The following is a 22287-nucleotide window of genomic DNA, read 5'->3' as shown; positions in this document are numbered from 1 at the left end:
AAGTCACCCGTGAGAACAGAGGTTGTGTTCTTGCCAGATTCCCCAGAAGCCAGCAGAGAAAGAGAGAGAGAGAGAGAGAGAGAGGGGCAGTGAAATCAATGAACAAGGGGCACCTGGGGGTTCAGTTAGTTGAGCGTATGACTTGATTTCAGTTCAGGTCATGATCTCAGGGTTGTGGGATCGAGCCCCGCATTGGGGACCCTGCTCATTGGGGAGTCTGCTGGAGATTCTTTCCCTCTGCCCTTCCGCCCCCCCCCAGCTCTCTCTCTCTCAAATAAATAAATAAATAAATCTTTAAAAAAATAAACTAAATGAACTAAAAGAGAAGAAGGTGGACAACCATGTTAGCTTTATAACAAAAAAACTCTTAAAACCTGGTGAAAAATGTTAAGGCAACATGGAAAAGCTGTAACATTTCTAGCAATAAAGAGCGAACTTAATATGGAACACATATTAACATGAATTTCCATTAGTTAAGTAATTAATATCAAACTCATTAAAATTAACTAGGTATTCGCACAGGACACGGGGTGGCGGCATCAGAAGGCCTGTGTTTGAATTCAGCTCTGTCCCTTACTTACTCTCAGGCATTTATCAAACCCGTACCTACTGAGATGCTGGTGTGTCTGTGCTAACTACTGGAATCTGAGCAACAAACAAGGCAGAACGGACCTTTCCTCTGTGCAGCCAACAGTCCCATTTCCGAGCTGTATCACTTGACCTACCTGGACTGCAGCTTTCCCATCTGTACAATGGGAATAGCAGAGCTTGCCCCCCAGATCATTGTGAGTGTGGACTGAGTTACAGCATGTGAAAGTATCAGCTCGTGCCGGCACCATAATGAGTGTGCAAGCCATGTTTGCTGGATGTGAAGTGCGTGCAGTCGCCGTCGACTTAACTGGCCTGGGTTTTTAGTGAAAAGAGAGAAACGGGGAGGGGGGTAGTGCCAGGGGCCGGTAGGTCGAGTCAGGAGCTCAGAAAATCTGAGTACATAGAAAAACAACGTGGAATGTCGAAGAGCTCTGAAAAAGGCCTGTGGGCAAGACTGTGAGTGTCCACCCAGGCAACAGAAACCCGTAGGATTTTTTAATCAACAGCAAAAGTCACCAAACCCATTTGGGTACATTTTACAGTGGCAGAGATATGAAAAGATAAGACAACCAGGTAAAGACAGGCCCACGGGAGGGCTGCATGTGTGGGTCTGCCACCTTCTTGGTCACCACTGGCAGACAGAATGTCACAGAGGACAAATTCCTGAGAACCCAATTTATCTACAAGATATTCCAGGCCCTTGTCGGGACCTAAAGTTCTTTATGATACGTTGGCAAAGCCAGAAAGCTCCTCTGGCTAATTTGCAGACTGATAATTCTAATTAATTTACTGTCTTATGGCCCTTTTATTAAGACAATTCCCTTGTAAAGAGATAATGAACCCCTTGAACTATGGAGTCAGGGCAAAGTAAGGTCCTCTGATGGCTTGATACTCTAAAAGCTATCAATGCCAAGGAAAGCCAGGCTTCCCATCACTCCTGCCCTGGAATAGCTCAGTGCCTGGTGGCAGGGGGTGGAGGGTTGCCAAGAGAAGGGGTCCGAGTAGGCACCAGTGGGAAATCCCCCACAACCCCCCACAGGTTGACAGGCAGGGGCTCACCGGGTGGATGTCCAGGAATAAGGAATGCTCCTCTTGGTTGGGGTGGAGGCCAAGCACTGCTTCTGCTAGCACTGGGTCGGCATTGTAGAAGTGAGGGTGGGACAGAAACAAGGGTGCATCTAGAAGGCAGAGGGGGGAGAGGGGATCGTCAGACAAGGGAGAGCGTCGGCACATCCAGAGGCCTGCGTCATGCCAGGCCCTGGGCATGCACAGGTGATGGAAGAGGGCCACTGCCTGCAAGCACCCAGATGATGACAAGATACAAACAACAATAACTAGACAGACAGAATTCATTCTTCCAGTCTGTAAATGTTCACCAAGTGCCCGAGAGATGCCAGGCACTGGGAAGGGACAAGCTCTGTGCTGGCAGGAGTGGTCATGTGGGAGTTGCTGATTCGGGTGGGGGAGGTCACAGGAAGGAAGGGAGGATGGTTAAACTACGCCAGGCAGGGAAGGCCAGGGAATGGCATTCCAGGTGGAAGGTCTGGCAGAAGCAAAGGCAGCGAGACGGGAAAATGCACAGTGCAGTGGAGCAGACAGCACGTGGACGCGAATTATGGGAGTTGAGGATAGAAAGGTAAGTTGAGGCCAGATTTGAACTTTGGTGGGGGAGGGACATCTTGATTGCCAAGCCAAGCAGCCCGGATCGTCTTCTGCAGGCAACGCGGCAGCTGTCAGAGACGCTGAGGTGTGCACACCCACGGCCGGGTCTCCCTATCGTCCACGGGAAGGGAGAAGACACACCTGCTTTGTTCCTTCTCTCCCAGCAGCCGCTTTGCGGGATGGACGCCAGCGAGTGTGAACAGGGGCTGACTCGGGCCCCTCTGTGTGAGAAATTCACACCCAGAAACGTGAGGCCGAACCCCTCCATCAACTGACTGAGCAAGACAAACGCCAGCATCCTCGTGTGCTTAGGACCACGTACGACAGGCCTGATGGACAATGAGTTAACGAGGAAAAGAATGAGCCTCTCACAAAAACCCATGAGGATCCAGAACAGGGCAAATCCTAGAGACTGAACAGCGCACGCTGTGCTAGCCAGGGGCTAGGGGACGGGAGATGGGGAGTGACTGCTAACAGGTATGGGGTCTCCTTCTGGAAGGATGAGAACGTTCTGGAACGAGACAGAGACGGTGGGTGCACAATACTGTCAATGTACTAAATGCCACTGAACTGTACATTTTAAAAATGCCTAATTCTATGTCATAAGAACTTCACTTCAATACAAAAAAAAAAAAAAAATGACAACAAAACTCACAAGGTCTCCTTCCCTAAAACCAACGGCACTTCCACCACCTGCCAGGTGACAGGCATCCGTGTTATGTTTCTGGCAGCCTCAAATCTACATTCTTTCTACTTTTCTTAGCAAGACCAAGCATTGGTTTGAAATAGAAGCTGGGGTTCCATTGCCACCTGATTTCATATTTCCTGGAGAACTTGAACATCTGTTGCCTTCGTGTTTCTTGACATTGATTCATTCAACTAAGTATGTATGTTCCTCTTCAGTTTTGCCATACTCGGGTCCCCCTGCACATTATACAATGTGGCTTCTCTGACCCAAATGCCATCGCTTTATCTAAATAGCGATATTTTAAAGTGCAACTTTCTATCCGAGCCATAACTGGCAAACACTTACCACAACAAGACAGTGAACACAGAAATAAATACAACGAAAACCATGGAGGTTGAATATTCTAACTAGACACTGTTGCCTGCACAGAGTTTTGAGCCCCAGACCTGCTCTTTTCGGTTAAAAGGAAAGATAGGGGTGCCTGGCTGGGTCAGTCGGTGGAGCACACGGTTCTTGACCTTGGAGTTGAAGGTTCGAGCCCCACATACAGATTAGTTAAAAATGAATATCTTTTGGGACGCCTGGGTGGCTCAATCACTTAAGCATCTGCCTTTGGCTCAGGTCATGGTCCCAGGGTTCTGGGATCAAGTCCCACATTGGGATCCCTGCTCAGTGGAGAGCCTGCTTCTCCCTCTCCCTCTTCCCCTCCCCCTGCTTGTGTGCTCTCTCTCTCTCTCTCTGACAAATAAATAAATAAAACCTTTCAAAAATATAAATAAATTTTAAAAAATTAAAATCTTTTAAAAAGGAAGATAGATGGGCACTGGAAAGGCCTCTTGGTACCAACAGAGACTCCCTCCTGGGGGTAACTGGAAGGAGGGCAACGGAATGGGAAAACAGAAGCCCTCTCTCCCAAGTCAGTCAATGTCACATAAAGCCACCTCCTTGGACCTTTGAAGCTACCTTGAGCGCCCCCAGACACAATGCTCTACAATCTGGAAAACCTCCTTTCCCATCTGCCCCTCTCCGCTGTGAAAGGAGACTCCCAGAGCGAACGCGAGGACCCCCATGTTTACTAAGACCCTCGGTAAGAGCAGAGGTCACCACCTCGGGCCCTGGAAGGTGGCAAATCTCCAAGGAGGCACCTGGAGTGGGTCAGACCAATGTCCAACACCTGACCCTTGCTTCACACGGTAAGCACGCGTGTTGCTTGTTTCTCTGCCGGCAAGCACACATGCATGCGTTCCTTTTTATTTTATTTCCAAACAGCACGGGTCATAAGTGGCCATTAATCTATAGCTTTACGGCACGCCTAACCAGACTAATTGCCCAGGGTCACAAGAGGTTATGATGAAGAGGTCTGTCGAGCAAGTCTCAGGGCCTTGAGCTGCACAAAGTCTGAGGAGCGCGAGTCCTCCGGGTCCAAGAAACCTTCAAAACCCTAAAGGGGTATGTGTGGTATTCCTTATCTTCAGACAAAAGGTCACGGACATGCAGACACAGGTGCACTGATGTGGATGGGAACATTCCCAGCAGCACTAAGCTAACGGTCAAAAGACGGAAACTCGGATGCCGGTGAAGGCAGAAGAGGCAAGGAGACTAAGGTGCATTCCCACAGAGGCACACTATACAGCAACGAAGAGGGCGCCCACAACACCCCCAGCGGGGACAGACCTCACCAACACGATGATGGCTGTGCTGCTGGACGTCAGGCCAGGGCCTGGGAGGGGCCCTGGGGGTATCTGGGGCCGCTCCTGTCCGGTTCTCGCTCTGGGTGGGGTGACAGGGGTGTGTGCACTTTGTGGAATTTCAAACTGTACCTGTCCTTTGGGTGCCTGTCCATACACGTGTTTAGTTCAACTTAAAAGAAAAACTATTTTATTTACATAAATATTTGAAAATTCCTTTGCACTTTTGGGGGCGCCTGGGTGGGGCAGCTGGTTGAGCGCCTGACTCTAGGTTTCAGCTCAGGTCACGATCTCAGGGCTGTATGGTCGAGACCCACGTCGGGCTCTGCGCTCAGCGCAGTCTGCTCGTAACTCTCTCTCCCTCTCCCTCTGCCCCTCCCCTCCCTGCTCGCTCTAAAATAAATTAATAAATCTTTAGAAAATAAATAAAAATAAAATTCCCTCGCACTTTTGAAGTTGTTTTGGCAGATGTGCTAAGAGGAGGCAATGCAAACCTCATCCCTGGCCCTCTGAAGCCAATGGACATGGAGCTTGTGTCTGCCTGGCACCCACTCTTTCTTCCGGAACCCACACCCGTATGAGAGGCAGCTTCCCCCAACAGCCGAGCTCTGGAGCCGTGCCTAATACAGGAATCCACTCTGGAATTTTGAGGCACAGAAACCATGAAATGCCCTTTACGGCTTAGGCTGCTGTAGCTCTTGTCACCTGCCCCAGCAACTGTAGCCCACAGCCAGGCAGGTCTCTGCACTGTCGCCCCACCCCACAAGCAGAAATTCCCAGAGACCTCAGGGAAGGGAGAATTAAACAGAGGGCAAGACCAGGTGGGTCCCGCAAGGCCGTGACAGGGAAGACACTTCCAGGCCCCAGCTCCAAACCCTTCACCTACAGAGCACCCCATTCTGCCCGAACTTGGGGAGTCGTCCAACCTGACAGTCCGTCCCCTCAACCCTGCTGAAAACTATTCCTCTTGGGTCTCCATCTCCAGCTGGACATGTGGCTTCAGCCAAACAGGCCGCCAGAAGACAAGACCCAGTCACCTGAGCAATGGCTTCTTATCCTACCAACCGTGTGACCTCGGTCCTGTCCCAGCCTTGAGCCTCAGATTCCTAAGTGCAGGATACATGCACACACCCATACATTCAAATACTACATACTGGGTACAATTCTAGCAGCTGAAGACAGAGCCCTGCCAACAGCATTTACAGTCTGGTGGAGGATGCAGATGGTAGGTAAGTAAGACAGAACACACAGTCAGTGATTTCAGGGAGTGATGGGCACCAAGAACACAATAAAGGGGGAAACGACAGAGAGCAGCCGGCAGGAGCGGGAGGGGGGTGGAGGGGGGAAGGAGGAACAACTTTAGCATGGGAAATCAGAGCAGGCCGCCTGGAGGAGGTGGGCTCTGAACAGACCAAAAGGAGGGGAGGGAATGATCCACACGGATCCACATGGATATCTGGGGAAAGAATTCTCAAGGCAGGGGGAACCAAACTTGATATATTCTAGAAACAGGGAGAAGGCCATGGGACTGCAAACTAGTTAGTGGGGCAAATACAGGAAGAAATGATATTGGACAGGCCGGCACAGGCCAGATCCTGCAGTGCACAGAGGTGGGCACAGCCAGTGTGACTAAAGGCACTGCCTTTCAACTGAATTGCATTCAAACCAATTTTAATACACATGGCCCCCCAGGACCAGTGGTGACCACACTGGACAGTCTGGGGAACAGCTAGTATGGAGGGTGATGGCAATCTCACGGTGGGGGCCAACGGGAGGGGCCTGGACCACCAGGGAGCGGGGTAATGGGAGGGAGGAAGGAGTGCCTTCGTTTGCAGGCAGAGCCGGTGGGCTTGCCTATATGCTGGGTGAGGGCACTGGGGGAGAGAGCTGAGCGCCCAAATCAAGCAACAGAGGCGGACATCCTGGGGACAGGCACACAGCTTCAAACCACGAAGCCAGAGGCCACTGCCAGCACCACAGCTCACACCCCACCCCCCAACCGCACGCGGCCCAACCAGAGTTTATGGAACAACCCAACCGTTGCCCACTTCCTTTCCTCCCAACGGGGAACAGGCCCTTCCCACGAAGCTGCATCCTCAAGGTACATATCCTGGCACAGCAGGCAGAAGGGGGCCCTCCCCGAAGGTATCTGCATCCCAGGCTGCAGAGCCTATAAAAACGTCAGGTCACAGGACAACGGGGAAGGAAGGCTGCAGGGGGAGTTACGGCCGCTCACCAGCTGGTTTTAAAACAGGGAGCGTGGCCTGGATTATCCTGGCCTGGGGGGGAGCCGATGTAGTCTCCGGGGTCCTTAAACTAGAAGAGATGAGGCCATGGACGTGGGATCAGAGAGAGGGGGTGTTGCTGGTGGTGAGGATGGGGGTGGGGCTGGGAGCCATGGAATTCTGGTGGCCTCAGAAAGGCAAACACAGTCTCCCCTCGAGCCTCCAGACAGGAACACAGCCCGCCGACACCTGTCCCCTAGGCCTGTGTCGGGCTTCAGAACTGTTTAAGATAATACAGTTATGTTGCTCTGAGCCACTAAGCTGTGGGAATTCATGAGATGGCCACTGATCTGCACGGGATATTTCTTTTCTTTTCAAATTCTTTCCGCTGCCCTCTTTCCCTCTGGCCTGATGGGATTATGAAGAGTAAAGAGGCCAGAGATGAGGCAGACAGCGAAGGGACAGATGGATGCGTCCTCACGCCCGCCCGCCGGGACGGCACGTACTGAATCTACAGGTGCTGACATTCTGGATTCCAGACTCCCGGCACGGGCAGAAGCCCTCGTTGGGTGGGTAGACCGAGCCGTTGGCAAATAAGGTGCTGGGGGCCACGAAGCGATAGGTGGGAATGCCTTCAAACGTCCCCGACTCCTTGTAGATGAGGTTCATGGACCTGTGGGGGGACAGACAGGGGAGGGGAAGATGACATCCGGAACGTGGCGGCTAGACCGGTCCCGCTGAAGGTAACCCAGCTGAGCCACTTCTCCCCACGGGCACTGCCAGCCCCCAGGGCCCAGCAGCCACCATCTCTCTCCCCCAGAGAATGGAGAACGGCAACAGCCGGCTAATTGCTCTCCCTCCCTCCCCGCCCACGTCCATCTGTTCTCTGTAAGCAGACGGCGCTTTAAAACAAGAACAGAGTATGTCATGTCCCCACTTAAAATTGAAGTTGCTTCCAGTCTCATCTATAACGAGATCCGTCATCCTCTCCATGGCCCAACAGCTTCTATGAGGTCCAGTCCCTGCTTGCCCTTTATTGCACCCCAAGGTCCTCCTGGCGATTGCTCAGAAGTGCTCCCTCCTGCCCCCAGGGCCTTTGTATCTGCTGCCCCGTCCGCCTGTCCCTCCATGTTCACACATCACACTGCAGTCCTCCACAGCGGTGATGACTCAGCTGTCACCTCCTCAGGCCTCAGCAGTGAGCCCCGCCTCCCCAGTTAGCCCTGCTGTGTTTCTCAAAGGCACTTCTAAACTTGAACTTGGACTTTGGATTACAACCGTGCCGCCCCTGCTGTCGCACACGGCTCCAGAGCCCTTGGACGGGGCGCGTGTGGGTGGGACGTGCTGTCAGCGCAAAATACATTCCAGATTTCTACAGCTGGATTCAAAAAAAATGTGAAACATCTCAGTAACATGGGACATTGTTTACACACCGAAATGGTAATATTTTGGATACAGTGGGTCAAATAAAACCTATCATTAAAACTAACGTCACCGCACTGGAGGAGATAATGCTAAGTGAAATAAGTCAAGCAGAGAAAGACAATTATCATGATTTCTCTCATCTATGGAACATAAGAACTAGGATGATCGGTAGGGGAAGAAAGGGATAAAGAAAGGGGGGGTAATCAGAAGGGGGAATGAAACATGAGAGACTATGGACTATGAGAAACAAACTGAGGGCCTCAGAGGGGAGGGGGTGGGGGATTGGGATAGACCGGTGATGGGTAGTAAGGAGGGCACGTATTGCATGGTGCACTGGGTGTTATACGCAACTAATGAATCATCGAACTTTACATCGGAATCCAGGGATGTACTGTATGGTGATTAACATAATATAATAAAAAATCATAAAAAAAAAAACTAACGTCACCTACTTCTTGTTACTTTTTTTAACGCAGCCACTCAAAAATTTAAGATTGCAAACGGGACGGGCACCGTGTCGGGAGTGGACAGCACCGGCCCAGACAATAGTGTTACGCGGCTGGTGACGGTAACATGGTTGCACAAGAAAACATCCTTGTTTTCAGAAAACACCCACTGAAGTGCGGCCAACGTACTCTCAAACAGTCCGGGGACAGGGCGCGTGGGGCCAGAAAGAAATAACTCCCAAAACTTAGTGAAACGGCACTCTCTTGCTACTCTTCTCTGGGTCGAAATGTCTAATTTTAAAAAGTGAATGCACACACAGCCCGGGCGCTTCGGGCTCCCTGCCCCGCGGGTGTGTCTGCATGAGTCCCCCATCTCCCCGCCCCCCGCGTCCCCACCCCCGTCAGGACAGAAGCTCCGAACAGGGACTGGGCCCATCCCCTTCCTGCCGCGTCTGCAGCGCCTGACCCAGCTGGGCACCACCAAGGTTTGTTGGGAAGGCAGAGGAGCCGGAGTTCACATCAGGGAGTCCCCAAGCAAAGGATTTTTCCAGAATGGAGCAGAGTGTGGGCAGAGTCCAGAGGCAGGGTCTAGGGTCCATGGTCTATTCTCACCCACACTGGGCCCCTAGAATCCATCAGCCCCAAGCAAGCCTGAGAGGCCACACTCTGGAGCCTGCAGGGGTCGCAGGAGAGGCATCAAGAGGCCTCAGAATCCAAGTGGACAGGAAGGCAGCCAGACAGATGCCCCAGGAACCCTTGCTTGCCTGATTCCCAGCCCCCTGAGGCCCGATGGTTTCCTGCCCGCCACCGCCGCCACCACCAGCACGCCAAGGACTGAGCTACCAGCAGCCTCTCTGGGCCAAGCCCAAGCAGCACGAAGAGTTTGGCTCTTCGTGGTGTAACCGAGGAGAATTCAGGACAGCACCGAGGGCCAACAAACACACAAAGAGCCAAACCGCTTCCCAAGTGCACGCTAAAAGCCACTCGATTAGGCTGTGAGCGTCCACAAAGCCAATCTCTGCTGCCCGGGAGGCCCGGAAGGCCCCAGAACATCCCAGCCATTACCGGCAGGCCTCAGGACTGTAGAATTCCAGCGAGGTCTCCGGAGTCATGAACGGCGCCCACATCTGTCCTGAGGTCCCATTGATCATGTTGCACTGATCAGAATGCCAGAAACTGACCTGCGGGGAAGCAGTCAGACACGGCCGTTTAGTTCAGCAATGTGCTCTCAGGTGCTGCACACCCGAATGGGGGTGGCGACTGCACGGGCCGGGGCCCCAGGCTGAATGTCACCGCTCAGTTCCAGAAGACGGCCCGGCAGGGTGAGGAGCGAGCGGGCAGGGCACACGGACAGCAAGAGAGAGTCGACGGCAGCTCCCCACTCGCTGATGTGCATCCCCGATCGTGCGGGTTTGCTGGGCACTCAGGGACCTCGTCTGCAAAATCACCCCCAACGTCAAGGGGCACTGGGAGCAGGGGAGGTGGGAGGTGGGACACTGGCATCCTCACCTCTCGGAGAGGAAGTCACCAGACACCTCCTAAAAACAGTTAAAGGGAGGAGGCGGCACGGGAAGTAAAATATTTAAAATCATAAAAAACACGGACATCTCCCTTTCTGCTGCCCCCCCGCCCCGTGCCATCAGAGCAAGTTCTGTCACGTGTGCACGTGTATTTGTTCAGCGAAAGAACAAGCCAGTGAACTTGCAGAGTCTCCACTGGGAATGGTTACTGCCGGCTGCAAATGGGGATCTGGCCGCTCTGAGCACGGAGGGGGGTGTCACTGGGCCGAGAGCCCAGGTCTTGGGGGCGGTCACCGTGGGGAGTGCTGGGGACGTGCAGGCAGCGCCATGCACGGCTCACTCTCAGTGCACACAACACGCACGCACTATGATCTCACCGTGTTCAAAGCAGCAGCAAACCCACTATGTTCCTATGCACACACGCAGGCGTGGAATGGGCAGAAGGGGACAGGAAAGCCATACCCAATACTGCCCCACCGTGGGTGCCCTCTGCGCTCCGGGGAGCAGGGGCGCTGGCAGGGGGAGACGGTGCAAAGGGCACTTAAGATCTGTCTCTATTGTTTTGATTTTTTTAATGTGAATGTCTTCCTGTGTTTCTAGAGTGATTTTTTTTTAAGCTCAATAATATCTTTTATGCAATAGGTGGTAATATCACCAGTGTAGTATTTTTGAAGTGTTTTTTTTTAAATTAAGAACAAAAGGAAAGAAATCACTCACTTCCTGGTACACAGCAGGTGCTGAATAAGTAGTTTCCATCCCCGACCCACCCCTGACCCATCCCCGACCCATCCCTGACCCAGCCCTGACCTATCCCCGACCCATCCCCGACCCATCCCTCGGGAGCCAAGAGCTAACTCTTGAGCCTTAATTACAGGTCAAACCCCCAACTCCGAGAGCTTCTCCATCCCAGATGTGACCACCCCCGAGTTGCAAGAGAGACAAGGTGTGCAGCCCGGGGGGCGTCCCCTGCCGCTCCCGCCCAGCCCCAGAGCAGGAGGGCCATCGCCCCTGCCCTCACCTTGCTGAGTCCATTCCACTTGTCCACGAGGTGGATCCTGCTGAAGTCTTTGACCCCCGTGAACACGGTGAAGAGCCCAGAATCAGAGTTGTTCAGCTGTGGACAACGACAGAGAACAGCATCTTTAAGCCTCAGGACAGGGGCAAAGGCCCCGGGGCCTGGCCCTCAAGCCCACCCATTTACTTAGAGGCCATTCCCTGCTTTGCCCAGAGGACAGGGGCCCCGATATCTTGTTCACCACTGCATCCCCAATGCCTGGGGGCCAAGAGGAGGAGGGCTTTCTAGAAAGGGGCACCCCCTTGACGACAACGTCCCTCCTAGAAAGCATCCACCTTCCCTTCCTGACTCAAGGAGAGTCTGCCTCTCCTCCCACGTGAACAGCAGACTGACCCCCTCCCCCCAGCTTAAACTGAAGCATGGCCAGGGGAGCGCTCCGGTCAACGAGAACGAAGCAGATGGGCATGCCTCTTCGGGGGGAGCTTTAGGAGCTAGTGCATGCACAAGTCACCGTGCTTCTGCCGCTGCGTAGGGCTCGCGGAGTGTGTGTCAAGCTGCTGCCTCCCTCGGCCTGGGTCCCTGAGTGACCAAAAAGAGCAGAGGGCCCCCTGGTCATCCGCGCTGACATGGCATACGCACAAGGAATCAACTCGCTGTTTCAAGCCACTGACATTCTGGGGCTGCTTTTTACACAGCATGACCTGGCCTACCCTAATGGATACAGGACCCAATGCTCATGAGCATTTTCTGGATCGGAAGCCCCAGGCTTTGGCACTCGGAGGTTCTTTCCTAGAAAGAGATGCCTAATTCACAGCAAAGTCACACAAAGCATAGAAACAGCAGGGTGAGACCTAGAAGCACCATGATCCCCCAAAGGAGGCCGTGTAATGGAAAACACGTGGAGAACTCTATAGGGTTGTTTCCTGACCAAATGGGTAAATCGATTACTGACTAGTTAGGCAAACAGGCTCCAGAGCAGGGACCAGTCTAAAGCCCTGCTCTGGCCTCTATCTGTGTCACGTCACCTGTCCATTCTGAGCTTCATGGGCCAGGACCTCAACCATTATGAGGAGAGAGTAACAGGAGCCCAGAGACACTGGGAGTACGGAAAGAGCAAATGTGTCAACACTGTTAAGTGGTGCCTGAAAAATAGTAGGAACTCCAAATGCTAGTCTTTATTATTATTATTATTATCATCATATATAATATATATTCTATATATATAAAATATATAATATAATAATAATAATAAAGTCTCCCCCAAAAGGATACTAGAATAATAGAATTACAGACAAAGTATACCAGAGACTGCCAGTTAGTATCCAAAGTATCCTCCCCTTCCTCCTTCATAACAAAACCCAAACCTTACTCAGGGCATCAGCACAGCAGCTAAAAGGCTATGTTTCCCAGCTTCCCTTGAAGCTAGGTGTGGCCACTTGACAAAGTTCTGGCCAAAAGAAAGTAAGTAGAAATTTGTTTTCTCCCTCCCAAGGAGGGAGACAGCTGGGACATGTTGTTTTGTCCTCAACTCTCCTGTCTGCCTCTCCATCCCCAACCACTTCTTCCTTCCTCTTGTGCTTTCCTGGAATGTGGATGTGGTAGCTGGTGCTCTAGCAGCCATCTTGGGCCATGTGGTAATCTGGAGTATGAAAACCACACAGTAAGGATGGCACAGCAGGGCAATAGTAGTATTCTAGATCCCTGAAGAATGTGAAGACACCACATCAACATTGAACAGTCACTGCTGAAATGTTATTTCAGGGTTTCCATTATACAGTCAAACATATATTATGGGTATGCTACTCACTTCGTAATAATTTTCATTTGTTTACAAGTTGACAAGATGCTTTCAAAAGAATCGTGTCACTCCAAACTTGCCAACTTACCCATACACTCAAAACCTGTCATCCTGGTTAAAAATGTATTGAGTGTCTATCATGTGCCAATGACAGAAACATAATTTCTCTCTTCCACTCCCCCCAAGACAGATCAGCAGAGCCCGAAGGGAGGCCAAGTCTGGAACAATCCAAAGGGCTCGTCAAAACCCGTGGCAGAGGGAGCTGTGGTCAGGGGTCAGGCTGCATCAGATCGCGGCTCAGGAGACCAATCACTACCAGGTGACCAGGGGTCAAGATCAAGAAAAAAGCAGGCAGGGGCACCTGGGTGGCTCAGTTGGTGAAGCATCTGCCTTTGGCTCAGGTCATAATCCCAAGGTCCTGGGATCGAGCCCCACGCTGTGCTCCCTGCTCAGCGGGGAGTTTGCCTCTCCCCTCCCCATGCGTGTGCTATCCCTCTCTCTCATCTATCTCTCTCAGATAAATAAATAAAATCTTTAAAGAAAGACAAAAGCAGGCAGCTCAGAGCAACGTCATAGTCAAATCTGTGACTTGCCTCCACGGCAGCCTCTCCCCCTTCTCCTGGAAGCCGACCCCAACTGTCCACACTCAGCCCAATCACGTCCTCTGAGCCTTGATCAAGCTGCGCCTACCTCTCTGTCTAGAGTTTTCGGGTATATGAGCCAACAGATTCTCTATTTCTGTTAAGCCAGTTTGAGTTGGGTTTCCTGCCATTCACAGCCCACTGCCCCCAGGTCGCCGGCCAGGCTGCTAACCCACTTCCAGTCTGTGTCACTGGAGAACAAGACACCAGCCCCGGACTTGTAGCTGGGCCACGCTTACCTCTGCAAATAGCCCGAACTTGCCCTTGAAGGGAAACATGTTCGGAAGGTACTTGTTGATGAGGTGAATGAGGGGGTCCTCGTAACCCCACATAATCTCGCCTACAGTGCGGTTCATGAAGGCACGCTCCCCGAGCGTGCTGAATGCCAAGGTCATGATCAGCTTCAGGCTCATGGGCTTATTCTCCATCATCATCGCCGCGGCCTGCAGAGCAAGGGGACACCACACGTTACAGGCTGGACACAACGGGTCTGTGCATCCCGGACTTCGAGCCAGGCCCGAGGCAGAGTTCATCACGGGACATGAACTTCGGGCCCAGGAAGGTCCCTGCCACGGATACGTAGGGCGTCTGGGGCATCCAGAACCATTCCCTAATCCTTCAGTAACAGGATCACCTGTGTTAGTGGATTCAGGTGACATTAACACCATCCCCAGTCCCAGAGGCGGGCACATCACAGGGGCCTGGCCAATCAGAAACGTTCTTCCTTCCAGCTACAGTGATTGGTTCAGGAATGTGTAATGTGGCACAATCAGAGCCACAAGAAACGACAAACATTCCCCTGGGTCTGTCAGGTAGAAAGGAGGGCTTCCCACTGCCGTCCTTGAAGGCTGTAGCTTCCCTGAGAGGCAGGTCCACCAGAGCAGGGCACCAACACAGATCTGGGCAACCCGATTTGCACCTAGATCAAGCCACACCTGAAACTCGTGCCAACCTCTGCCCTTTCAGGAGCGTGAGCCCGTAAGTTCCCTTTTTGCTTATGCCAGTTTGGAGCACCTTTTACTGTCACCTTGTATCCAAAAGAATTTTAACGGAGACTCGACCCCACTTCCTTCTATCTCCCTCCCAAACGCCAAGAGTCCCAAAGATCTGTTCTGCCCAATATCTGCGCGCTGAGAACACAGGTGAATTTGTTTTCTAATTTCTGCTTCCCTCTGGAGATGCTGTCTTGGCACTTGGCTTATTTTTTAAAGGCATATCCCCCAAAAGTGGTAAAGTGAACGCAGCCAGCATTTCCTAAAACCTGGGCCGAAGAGGTCTGGCTCCTTGGGAACTCACCAGGGTCTCACCATTATAATCATTTTTGAAAGGGAATAAACACACAATTTTTTTAAAAAATCACAAAAGGATATAGAATAAACGTCCCTCTCCAAGCCCTGACCGTCCCCTTCCCATTCTTCTCCCTCAAGGCTACCCAATGTTACGGGTTCTTGGGTATTCCTCCAGACACATCCATACCAGAGACCAGCAAACTATGGCCCGCGGGCCAAAGGCAGTCCACCACCCGTTTTTGTACAGTCTGAGACCTAATAATATTCATATTTTCAAATATTTGGGGAAAAAAGAATATTTGAAGAAACATGAAAATTATATGAACCTCACATTCAGTGCCCATGAAATAAAGTTTTACTAGAACGTCACCATGCCTACTCCTTTATGTAGCCTTTGGCTGCCTTTGCATCAGCTGTTCCAACAGAGATCACGTGGCCCTCGAAGTCTGAAATACTTACTATCTGGCCCTTCACAGAAGTTCGCCCACCCCACTCGACACATATAAAAAAAAAAAAAGCACATGTGTGTAAGTGGGTGTGTGTGCGGGTGTTTCCCCTTTATAAATAATAAGGTGTGGCACTGTACGTGCATTCTGCACCTTGCCTTTCCCTCACTTAGATAGACCTCAGGGACTGCTCCGTGCCACGCCTGCAGCGATAAATCACCAGATGAAGCATGATGGAATGAATATTTAGGTTGTTTCTGGAAGTTTGCTCGGACAATGTTGCCGCAACGTATATCCCTGTGCAAGCATCTTTTATTTGTGTGATTCTATCAAGAGGACACACTCCTACAAATGAAATTTCTGCAGTTAAAGGCAGGTGCCATTTCTATTTAAAGTCACCTCCTTCCAGCAGCTCATACCAGTTGTTACTCACGGTAGATGTGAGAGTGTCCATTTCCACAAATGCTCCTAACCCCTGGGGCATTATTGCACAGTTTTTGCCAACCTGGTCGGTGGGGGCGAGAGCCTTCACTGTCAAAACTTAAGGATGCCACTCAGGGGGGCAGAGGGGCAGGGGGGTGCAGCCATAAGGCTTTGGGACATATTTATTCTTCCGTCCTGTCCACCCAATGGACTCAGCAGGTGAGTTCGCCTCGGATCCAGAGCCCAGCCCAGCGCCAGGCCCAGGCTCACTGACAAGTAAACAAGGTAACATGTGTAAGGCCCATAAGCCCTGAAGTTAACACAAGCCTGAGGCCACTGTCTCTAGAAAGGCCTGCCACTGGCAAGGTTGGCTCTTGGCTGGCGTCTGGGACCCTGGGTTTTGAGGGAGCTCCCACCACTCTCTGACTGATAAGGGGGTCTTGCAGTATCTGGACTCTGTGTACGAACAGTAGGCTTTATGCTGACCACCTGCCTTCCTTCTGGGGATCTGGATTTTGCTACATGCCAGGCAGAAGGTGCCTCCGTGACCAGCCCCCAATAAAAACCCTGGGCACAGAGTTTCTCATGGTTTCCAGGGTGACAACCCTTCCCAGGTGCTGTCACAACTTGTTCCTGGGGGATTTGGGGGGGGGCCTGTGTGGCTCCCCTGGGAGAGGACGCTGGAGGCTGGAGCCTGTCCTCCACCCCATGTGCTTTCTCCCTCTGCTGCTTTTGGTTCTGCGCCCTTCTCTGTAACAAATCAGAGCCAAGAGGGGGACAATATGCCGAGTCCTGTGAGCCCTCCCAGTGAGCCAGCAAGCCTGGAAGTGGTCTTGGGGACCCCGGCACACATGGCCAACAGTCGGTAAATCCAGCTACACCTATGACCCCCACCTACAGAGCACGGAGACCCTGCCTCCAAATGGGGCAGACGAGGATGTGGCCCGGGGGAGCCCCGTGTAGTCCCGCACCTGTACCTCCTTGTGGAGATTCTAGATTCGTAGACTAAGACGGAAAAGACAAGGGCTTTGGTCGGTACCTCCAACCCAGAGACAGGAGGACGCACCAGGGAAACTCACTGGGTTGCGAGTTGGGTCCCATAAGCTGCAGGCTGCCCCCTGTCCCCCACACCGTGGGACGGCCGGTGCAGGGGGCAGGCAAGACGAGAGACGGAAGCCCCCAGGGGTAAGGATGAGGGCTGGGACAAGGGGCACAGCCAGGGGCAGCCTTACCAAGACCAGAATGTTGGGCATGACGATATAGTCGCTCTCCAAGCCATGGGACTTGTCGGGCTGGAACTGGAAGCTGCGATACTCGAGGAATGACACCGTGTCATTGTCATTGAAGGTGATGTTGCTCTTGTGCCTGAACTCCCTGCGGGTGGGAAGCCGGTGGTCAGCGGGCCCCAGCTGCACAGGGACAGGGTGGCCATCGGGAGCCGTGGGGCCCTTGGCCACCTCCCTCATCCCACTGCAGGACACTGCGAGGCTCATCAGAGCCACCTCAAAGGGCTCCGACATCCCGACACACCCCTCCCCCTGGCCAGGCACCACTGTCCTTCACAGCCTCCCCCGCACATACGCCTGCTTCTCCAAGGGAGACAGTGCAGCACAGTGGTTCAGAATGTGCACTCTGGAGACAGAGGGCCCAGGTTCCCATCCTGTCTCCATCACTTACTACCAGGGCCTCCGTTCTCCCATCTATAAAATGGGGGTGATAACAAGACCCACTTTGTAGGGCTGTGGTGAGCATCCCTCTTGTCTGCAACGCATTCTCCACAAAGTAGCCAGGGAATCTTTGAAAAGTAGAAATGAGATCATGTCCTTTTCTCCCCACAACCCTCCTTTGCATACAGGATAAAATCAAGCTCCTAACGTGGCCTCCGAGATCCTCACCACCTGACCCGGCCAATGCTCGGGCCTCATCTCTGCCACTCTCCACCTCACTCATACCATACCAGCCACTCAGGCCTTCTCCTTCCTGGACCACCAGACTTTGCCTGCCTCAGGGCCTTTGCACTGGCTACCACCTCTGCCTGGGGCCCTCCTCCCCCCACATCTTCACACAGTGGCACCCCCTTCTCACCACCCAAGTTTAGGGGAGTGTCCCTTTGGCAGAGGTCCTCCCTGACCCTCCAGTTAGACCAACGCTGCCGTGCCCCTTCCTCCAGCACCCTGCGTGCTTCACCTGCCTTGCTCTCATACACTATGGCCACCTGATCTGACCATGAGTTTACTCTCTCCCATCGGATGTCAGCTCTATGAGGCAGGGGCCTGGGTCTGCCTTTCACAGTGACTGGCACAGTGCCTGGTCCACAGAAGGTGCTCAACAAACACTTCCGGAATGAAGAGTTCCGGAACTTCAGCAAGCCAGGCTCAGCGCTGACACGGAAGCCTCCCACGGACGAGCCTGGCAGGGAGTTCTGTGACAGGGTCCGTCCCAGAGGGCAGAATGGGCAGGAGCCGGCAATCGAGCCTTATCCCAGAACGGTCCTCCCTCATCTCTCAGAAACCTGCTCCAGCCGATTCCACAGGCTGCGCTCCCCCAAAGGCCACGGTCAAGCAGTGAGGCCGTGGCAGCAGTGGTACTAACATGTGAGCAACGAACGTTTACAGGGCGCTCACTGCGCGCCAGGCTTCCACTATCTCATCCAGTCCTCAGAACCACCCCACAGTGGAGACTGGCGTCCCCTTTTTACAGATGGGGAAACTGAGGCACGGGGCAAGCACACTCCTTGCCTGCAGTCAGAAAGGCACAGTTTAAACCCAGGAGATTGCTCCGCAAAGTGCATGGTCTCAAGCACGAGAACAGTGACTGGGGAAAGCAGACTGACCTTGAGCAAGCCCCTCTACTACTCGGGGCCTCGGTTTCCTCATCTGTAAAATGGGGCCCAATCCCGCTAAGACGGCCCGCCTGGGAGACCGAGTCCAGCCCCCTCCATCCTCACCTGTACACGTAGGGCCCACGCTCCTGCACCTGCGGCTTCTCCCCCAGGAGGATGGCGTCGGGGTTGACAATGTCAAAGAAGTAGACGGATAGGTAGAAGGGGACGGGAATCTCCTTCCACATGTTGAAGGATAGGCTACTGGGGTCGATGCGCACATTCTGCAGAAGGCAAAACAAACACGCCCATGAGGAGGGTAAGCAGGGCTGCCACCAGGCCCCACCCCCCCACACAGCTAGAATGGCTGCCCAGAGCCAGCCTGCATGGCCAGGTCCTACGGGCACGTCCGAGAGGCGGCCCCCGGCCAGTAAGAAGGCTCTCCCCACACGGTGCTCCAAAGTGTCGGTTCACAGGAGACATATTCCCGCTGCTACTTCTGTAAATGTGTTTTAGTAACAGTAGCCAGGAGGTAGCTGCAGCTGGACTGCAGGAATATGGGCTCCATGTGGCCAAATGTATCATTCATTCATTCAACAAATGTTTACTGAGCACCTACTATATGCCAGGCATTCTTCTAAGGGCTGAGGATAAAAGAGTGTACAAGACAGACCCCATTCCCCAACTCTGTGGGGTCTTTGATCTAGCAAGGGAAAGGCAGGTATTTTTTTATTTTATTTTATTTATTTGACAGAGAGAGAGACAGCCAGCGAGAGAAGGAACACAGGCAGGGGGAGTGGGAGAGGAAGAAGCAGGTTCCCAGTGGAGGAGTCTGATGTGGGGCTCAATCCCGGGACTCTGGGATCACGCCCTGAGCCGAAGGCAGATGCTCAACGACTGAGCCACCCAGGCGCCCCAAAAGGCAGGTATTAAACACGAAGGTACAACGTGTGCTGTGTGAGAGGCAGGGGTGGGGAAGGGGGCTGCAACTTTAAACAGAGTAGTCACACAGGCAAAACACAAGCCAAAACAGAACCATGACAACAAAAAAATAAAAACAAAAGGCAGTGAGGGGAATACATGGATTTGGTTGTGGGGGGGTAATTCCACCTAGAGGCAAGGCCAGTGCAAAGGCCCTGAGGTAGGGCAGTGACGAGACAGAGCTGAAGAAAAGAGGTCTGCAGCCTGTCTATCAGATGCACTGGCCTCTAATCCCTGCCTGGCTGCTCAGATCTGCACGTCCCTGCTCCAGCGTCCTAGGAAGGTCCCCCCAGTACCACCCAATCCACCCCCCCAACCCGGCCCGGCCACATTATGGGCCCCCAAGGCTCAGAGCCTGGGTGGGGCAGAGTGACCCTGCCCATCAGATAGATACCCGATACCACAAAGCGAGGTGTACAGGGTAGCTTGCATCACCTTCCATGCTCCTTTGAACATGGCCTTCCAGAACAAGGCCAGCCACCTCTACTGTCCCCAAACAGCCAAAAACAATGGGCAGAGGCTCCAGAGGAGGCAGAAGACAGGAGCTGGCTGGTCTAGCCCCATGTCCTGACCAGCAGACTCCAGGAAGGAACAGATACGGAAGCAGCTAGGCCCCAGGGCCACATGGGTAAGACCGTCACCTCGTGAGCCTCAGTTTCCCCATCTGTACAATGGGGGCCAGGGACTCTGTAGCCTCAGCTGTTTCTCATTTCACCAACATGACATTTAAATGAAGAAAAGGTGAATTCATTGCCAAGAATAAAAAACTGGAAAATGGCACATAAAGTCTGGATTTCACGGTATAATAATAATCATTTATTGATAAACACAACTTCCTATCAGCCGCGGAAGCTCATTCTTCTAACCCCGAGCATCTAATATGTGCAAATAAAGGGAACTAATAAACATGATTTGAACAAAGCAACAAAGACTCTGTGGGATCTCCGTATTGTTTCAGTACCAACAATTTATTTTTCGAAATTGAACACACCCGGGAGCCAATCGAACGCACACCTTGGGGCCCCAAGGGGCTCACGGGCCGCCCCTTGGCCACACCTGCTGGCACACTTCACCAGCATCATCTCCTGGAGGAGGATGACCTCCCCATGTTTCTTAGGGGGAAACGGAGGCCCAGTGCAGTTGGGTGGCTTTCCCCAGGCCCCGCACAGCAGGTCCAACACCGGAGGTGACCCTTCAGGCCCCGTGGGTACAGGCATGGTGAGTGGAATTCAACCTCAGAGAGAGGCTGCTGGGTGGGATGGGGTCCACCCAGGACGGAACTCCTCAAGGCTTCAACAGGCCCACAGGGAGCAGCGACAGAGGGAGATGGTCCCATCATGCCCTCTCAGCCATCCCCTCCCCACAGAAAAGACACACACAGGGCTAGTAACTAGGGTTCCCCGCCTGGCCTGGCTTCTGCCAGCAACTCCGCCAGAAGAAAATGCAACCTCCGACCTCACTTCTGTGTGTGTGTGTGTGTGTGTGTGTGTGTGATAAAAACATGTAACCTAAGATCTACCCTCTTAGTAAATATCTGAGTGCAGGATGCAATCTTGGTAAGTGGAGACACTAGGGTGTACGGCAGACCCCTAGGCTGACTCGTCTTGCATAACTAAAACAATAATAGCAATCATATGGAAAGTTTTGGAGGTGATGGATATCTTCACACATAGATTGGGGTGATGGTTTCGAAGGTGTATACTTATCTGCAAACTCATCAAGTTGTATACATTAAATATGTAGTTTTTTTAAATGTCAATCAGACCTCAACGAAGTGGTTTGCAAAAAGACAGTTTCCTGGGGCGCCTGGGGGCTCAGTCCGTTGAGGATCCAACTCTTGATTTCGGCTCAGGTTGTGATCTCAGGGTCGGGAGATGGGGCTCAGCGGGGAGCCTGCTTAGGATTCTCTCTCTCGCTCTCCCCCACCCCACTCATGCATGTGCACTTGCTCTCACTCTCCCCCTCTCTCTCAAAATAAAATAAAATAAAATAAAATAAAATAAAATAACAAAATAGATTCCGGTTCTTGCCTCGCTCCCCAGCCCTGTTTCCCAGCTGGGCCGGGAGAAGTCTTCAGAACTCCAAAATCCCTCATCTGCTCTCCGGCTCCCTCTGCTTTGGGGACAAACCACAGCGAGAGAAATGAGTCACCAGATAAAGGCATGTGTCCCTGTCCCTTTCCAACAGAAGGGGCTTCCCAGCTCCGGGGGTCCACCCCATTCACCGGGCACTCACTCACAGGGAGTATTCGGTGACCAGCTCTGCCTTCTGGCTGGGTGACAGCCGGTAAGTCACGGCTCCTCTGTGACCCTCAATCTCCTCACGCAGAAAGTGAGCACGACGATGGAGCTGGCGTGCAGCTGAAATGAGTCTGTACAGGAAAAGTGCTGAGCACAGGGTATGGCAGAGCCCCGGGCACCTGGAAGGTCAGCCAGGTAGTGGCCTGTCTTGAAGTGACCAACTCCTCCTCTTCCTCCTTACTGTCACTGCCCCACCCTCACCCGCCGGTGGGGACAGACTTTGCACTGGTTTTGGTCGGCGGCATCCGAGCAGAGGCTACTGGACCAAGCAGCTGATTAGATAGCCGTGCCGGCCACGCTCACGGCCTTTCGCCTGATATGGCTGATT

The 22287-nt window shown here is 52.8% G+C and overlaps 1 protein-coding gene across 9 annotated transcripts in view; it reads right to left on the bottom strand.

Annotated features, from left to right (window-relative positions):
- Positions 1 to 22287, bottom strand: part of SCARB1 (scavenger receptor class B member 1) — a 97781-nt gene that overhangs the window by 36057 nt on the left and 39437 nt on the right. For 8 of the 9 annotated variants that reach the window (XM_034639657.1, XM_034639652.1, XM_034639650.1 and 5 more), the window contains 7 exons: positions 18805 to 18962; positions 17090 to 17231; positions 13939 to 14142; positions 11264 to 11359; positions 9791 to 9906; positions 7361 to 7527; positions 1651 to 1769 (listed from right to left, as the gene is read on the bottom strand). In XM_034639657.1, the coding sequence (XP_034495548.1) occupies positions 1651 to 1769; positions 7361 to 7527; positions 9791 to 9906; positions 11264 to 11359; positions 13939 to 14142; positions 17090 to 17231; positions 18805 to 18926 (966 nt within the window). In that variant the 5' untranslated portion in view covers positions 18927 to 18962. The remainder of the gene's footprint in view (positions 1 to 1650; positions 1770 to 7360; positions 7528 to 9790; positions 9907 to 11263; positions 11360 to 13938; positions 14143 to 17089; positions 17232 to 18804; positions 18963 to 22287) is intronic. The other variant, XM_034639658.1, reaches the window with a different exon arrangement.

Source organism: Ailuropoda melanoleuca, chromosome 12, assembly GCF_002007445.2.
Source record: "Ailuropoda melanoleuca isolate Jingjing chromosome 12, ASM200744v2, whole genome shotgun sequence".
Lineage (NCBI taxonomy): Eukaryota > Metazoa > Chordata > Mammalia > Carnivora > Ursidae > Ailuropoda > Ailuropoda melanoleuca.
This window is presented reverse-complemented; position numbering and strand designations above follow the sequence as displayed.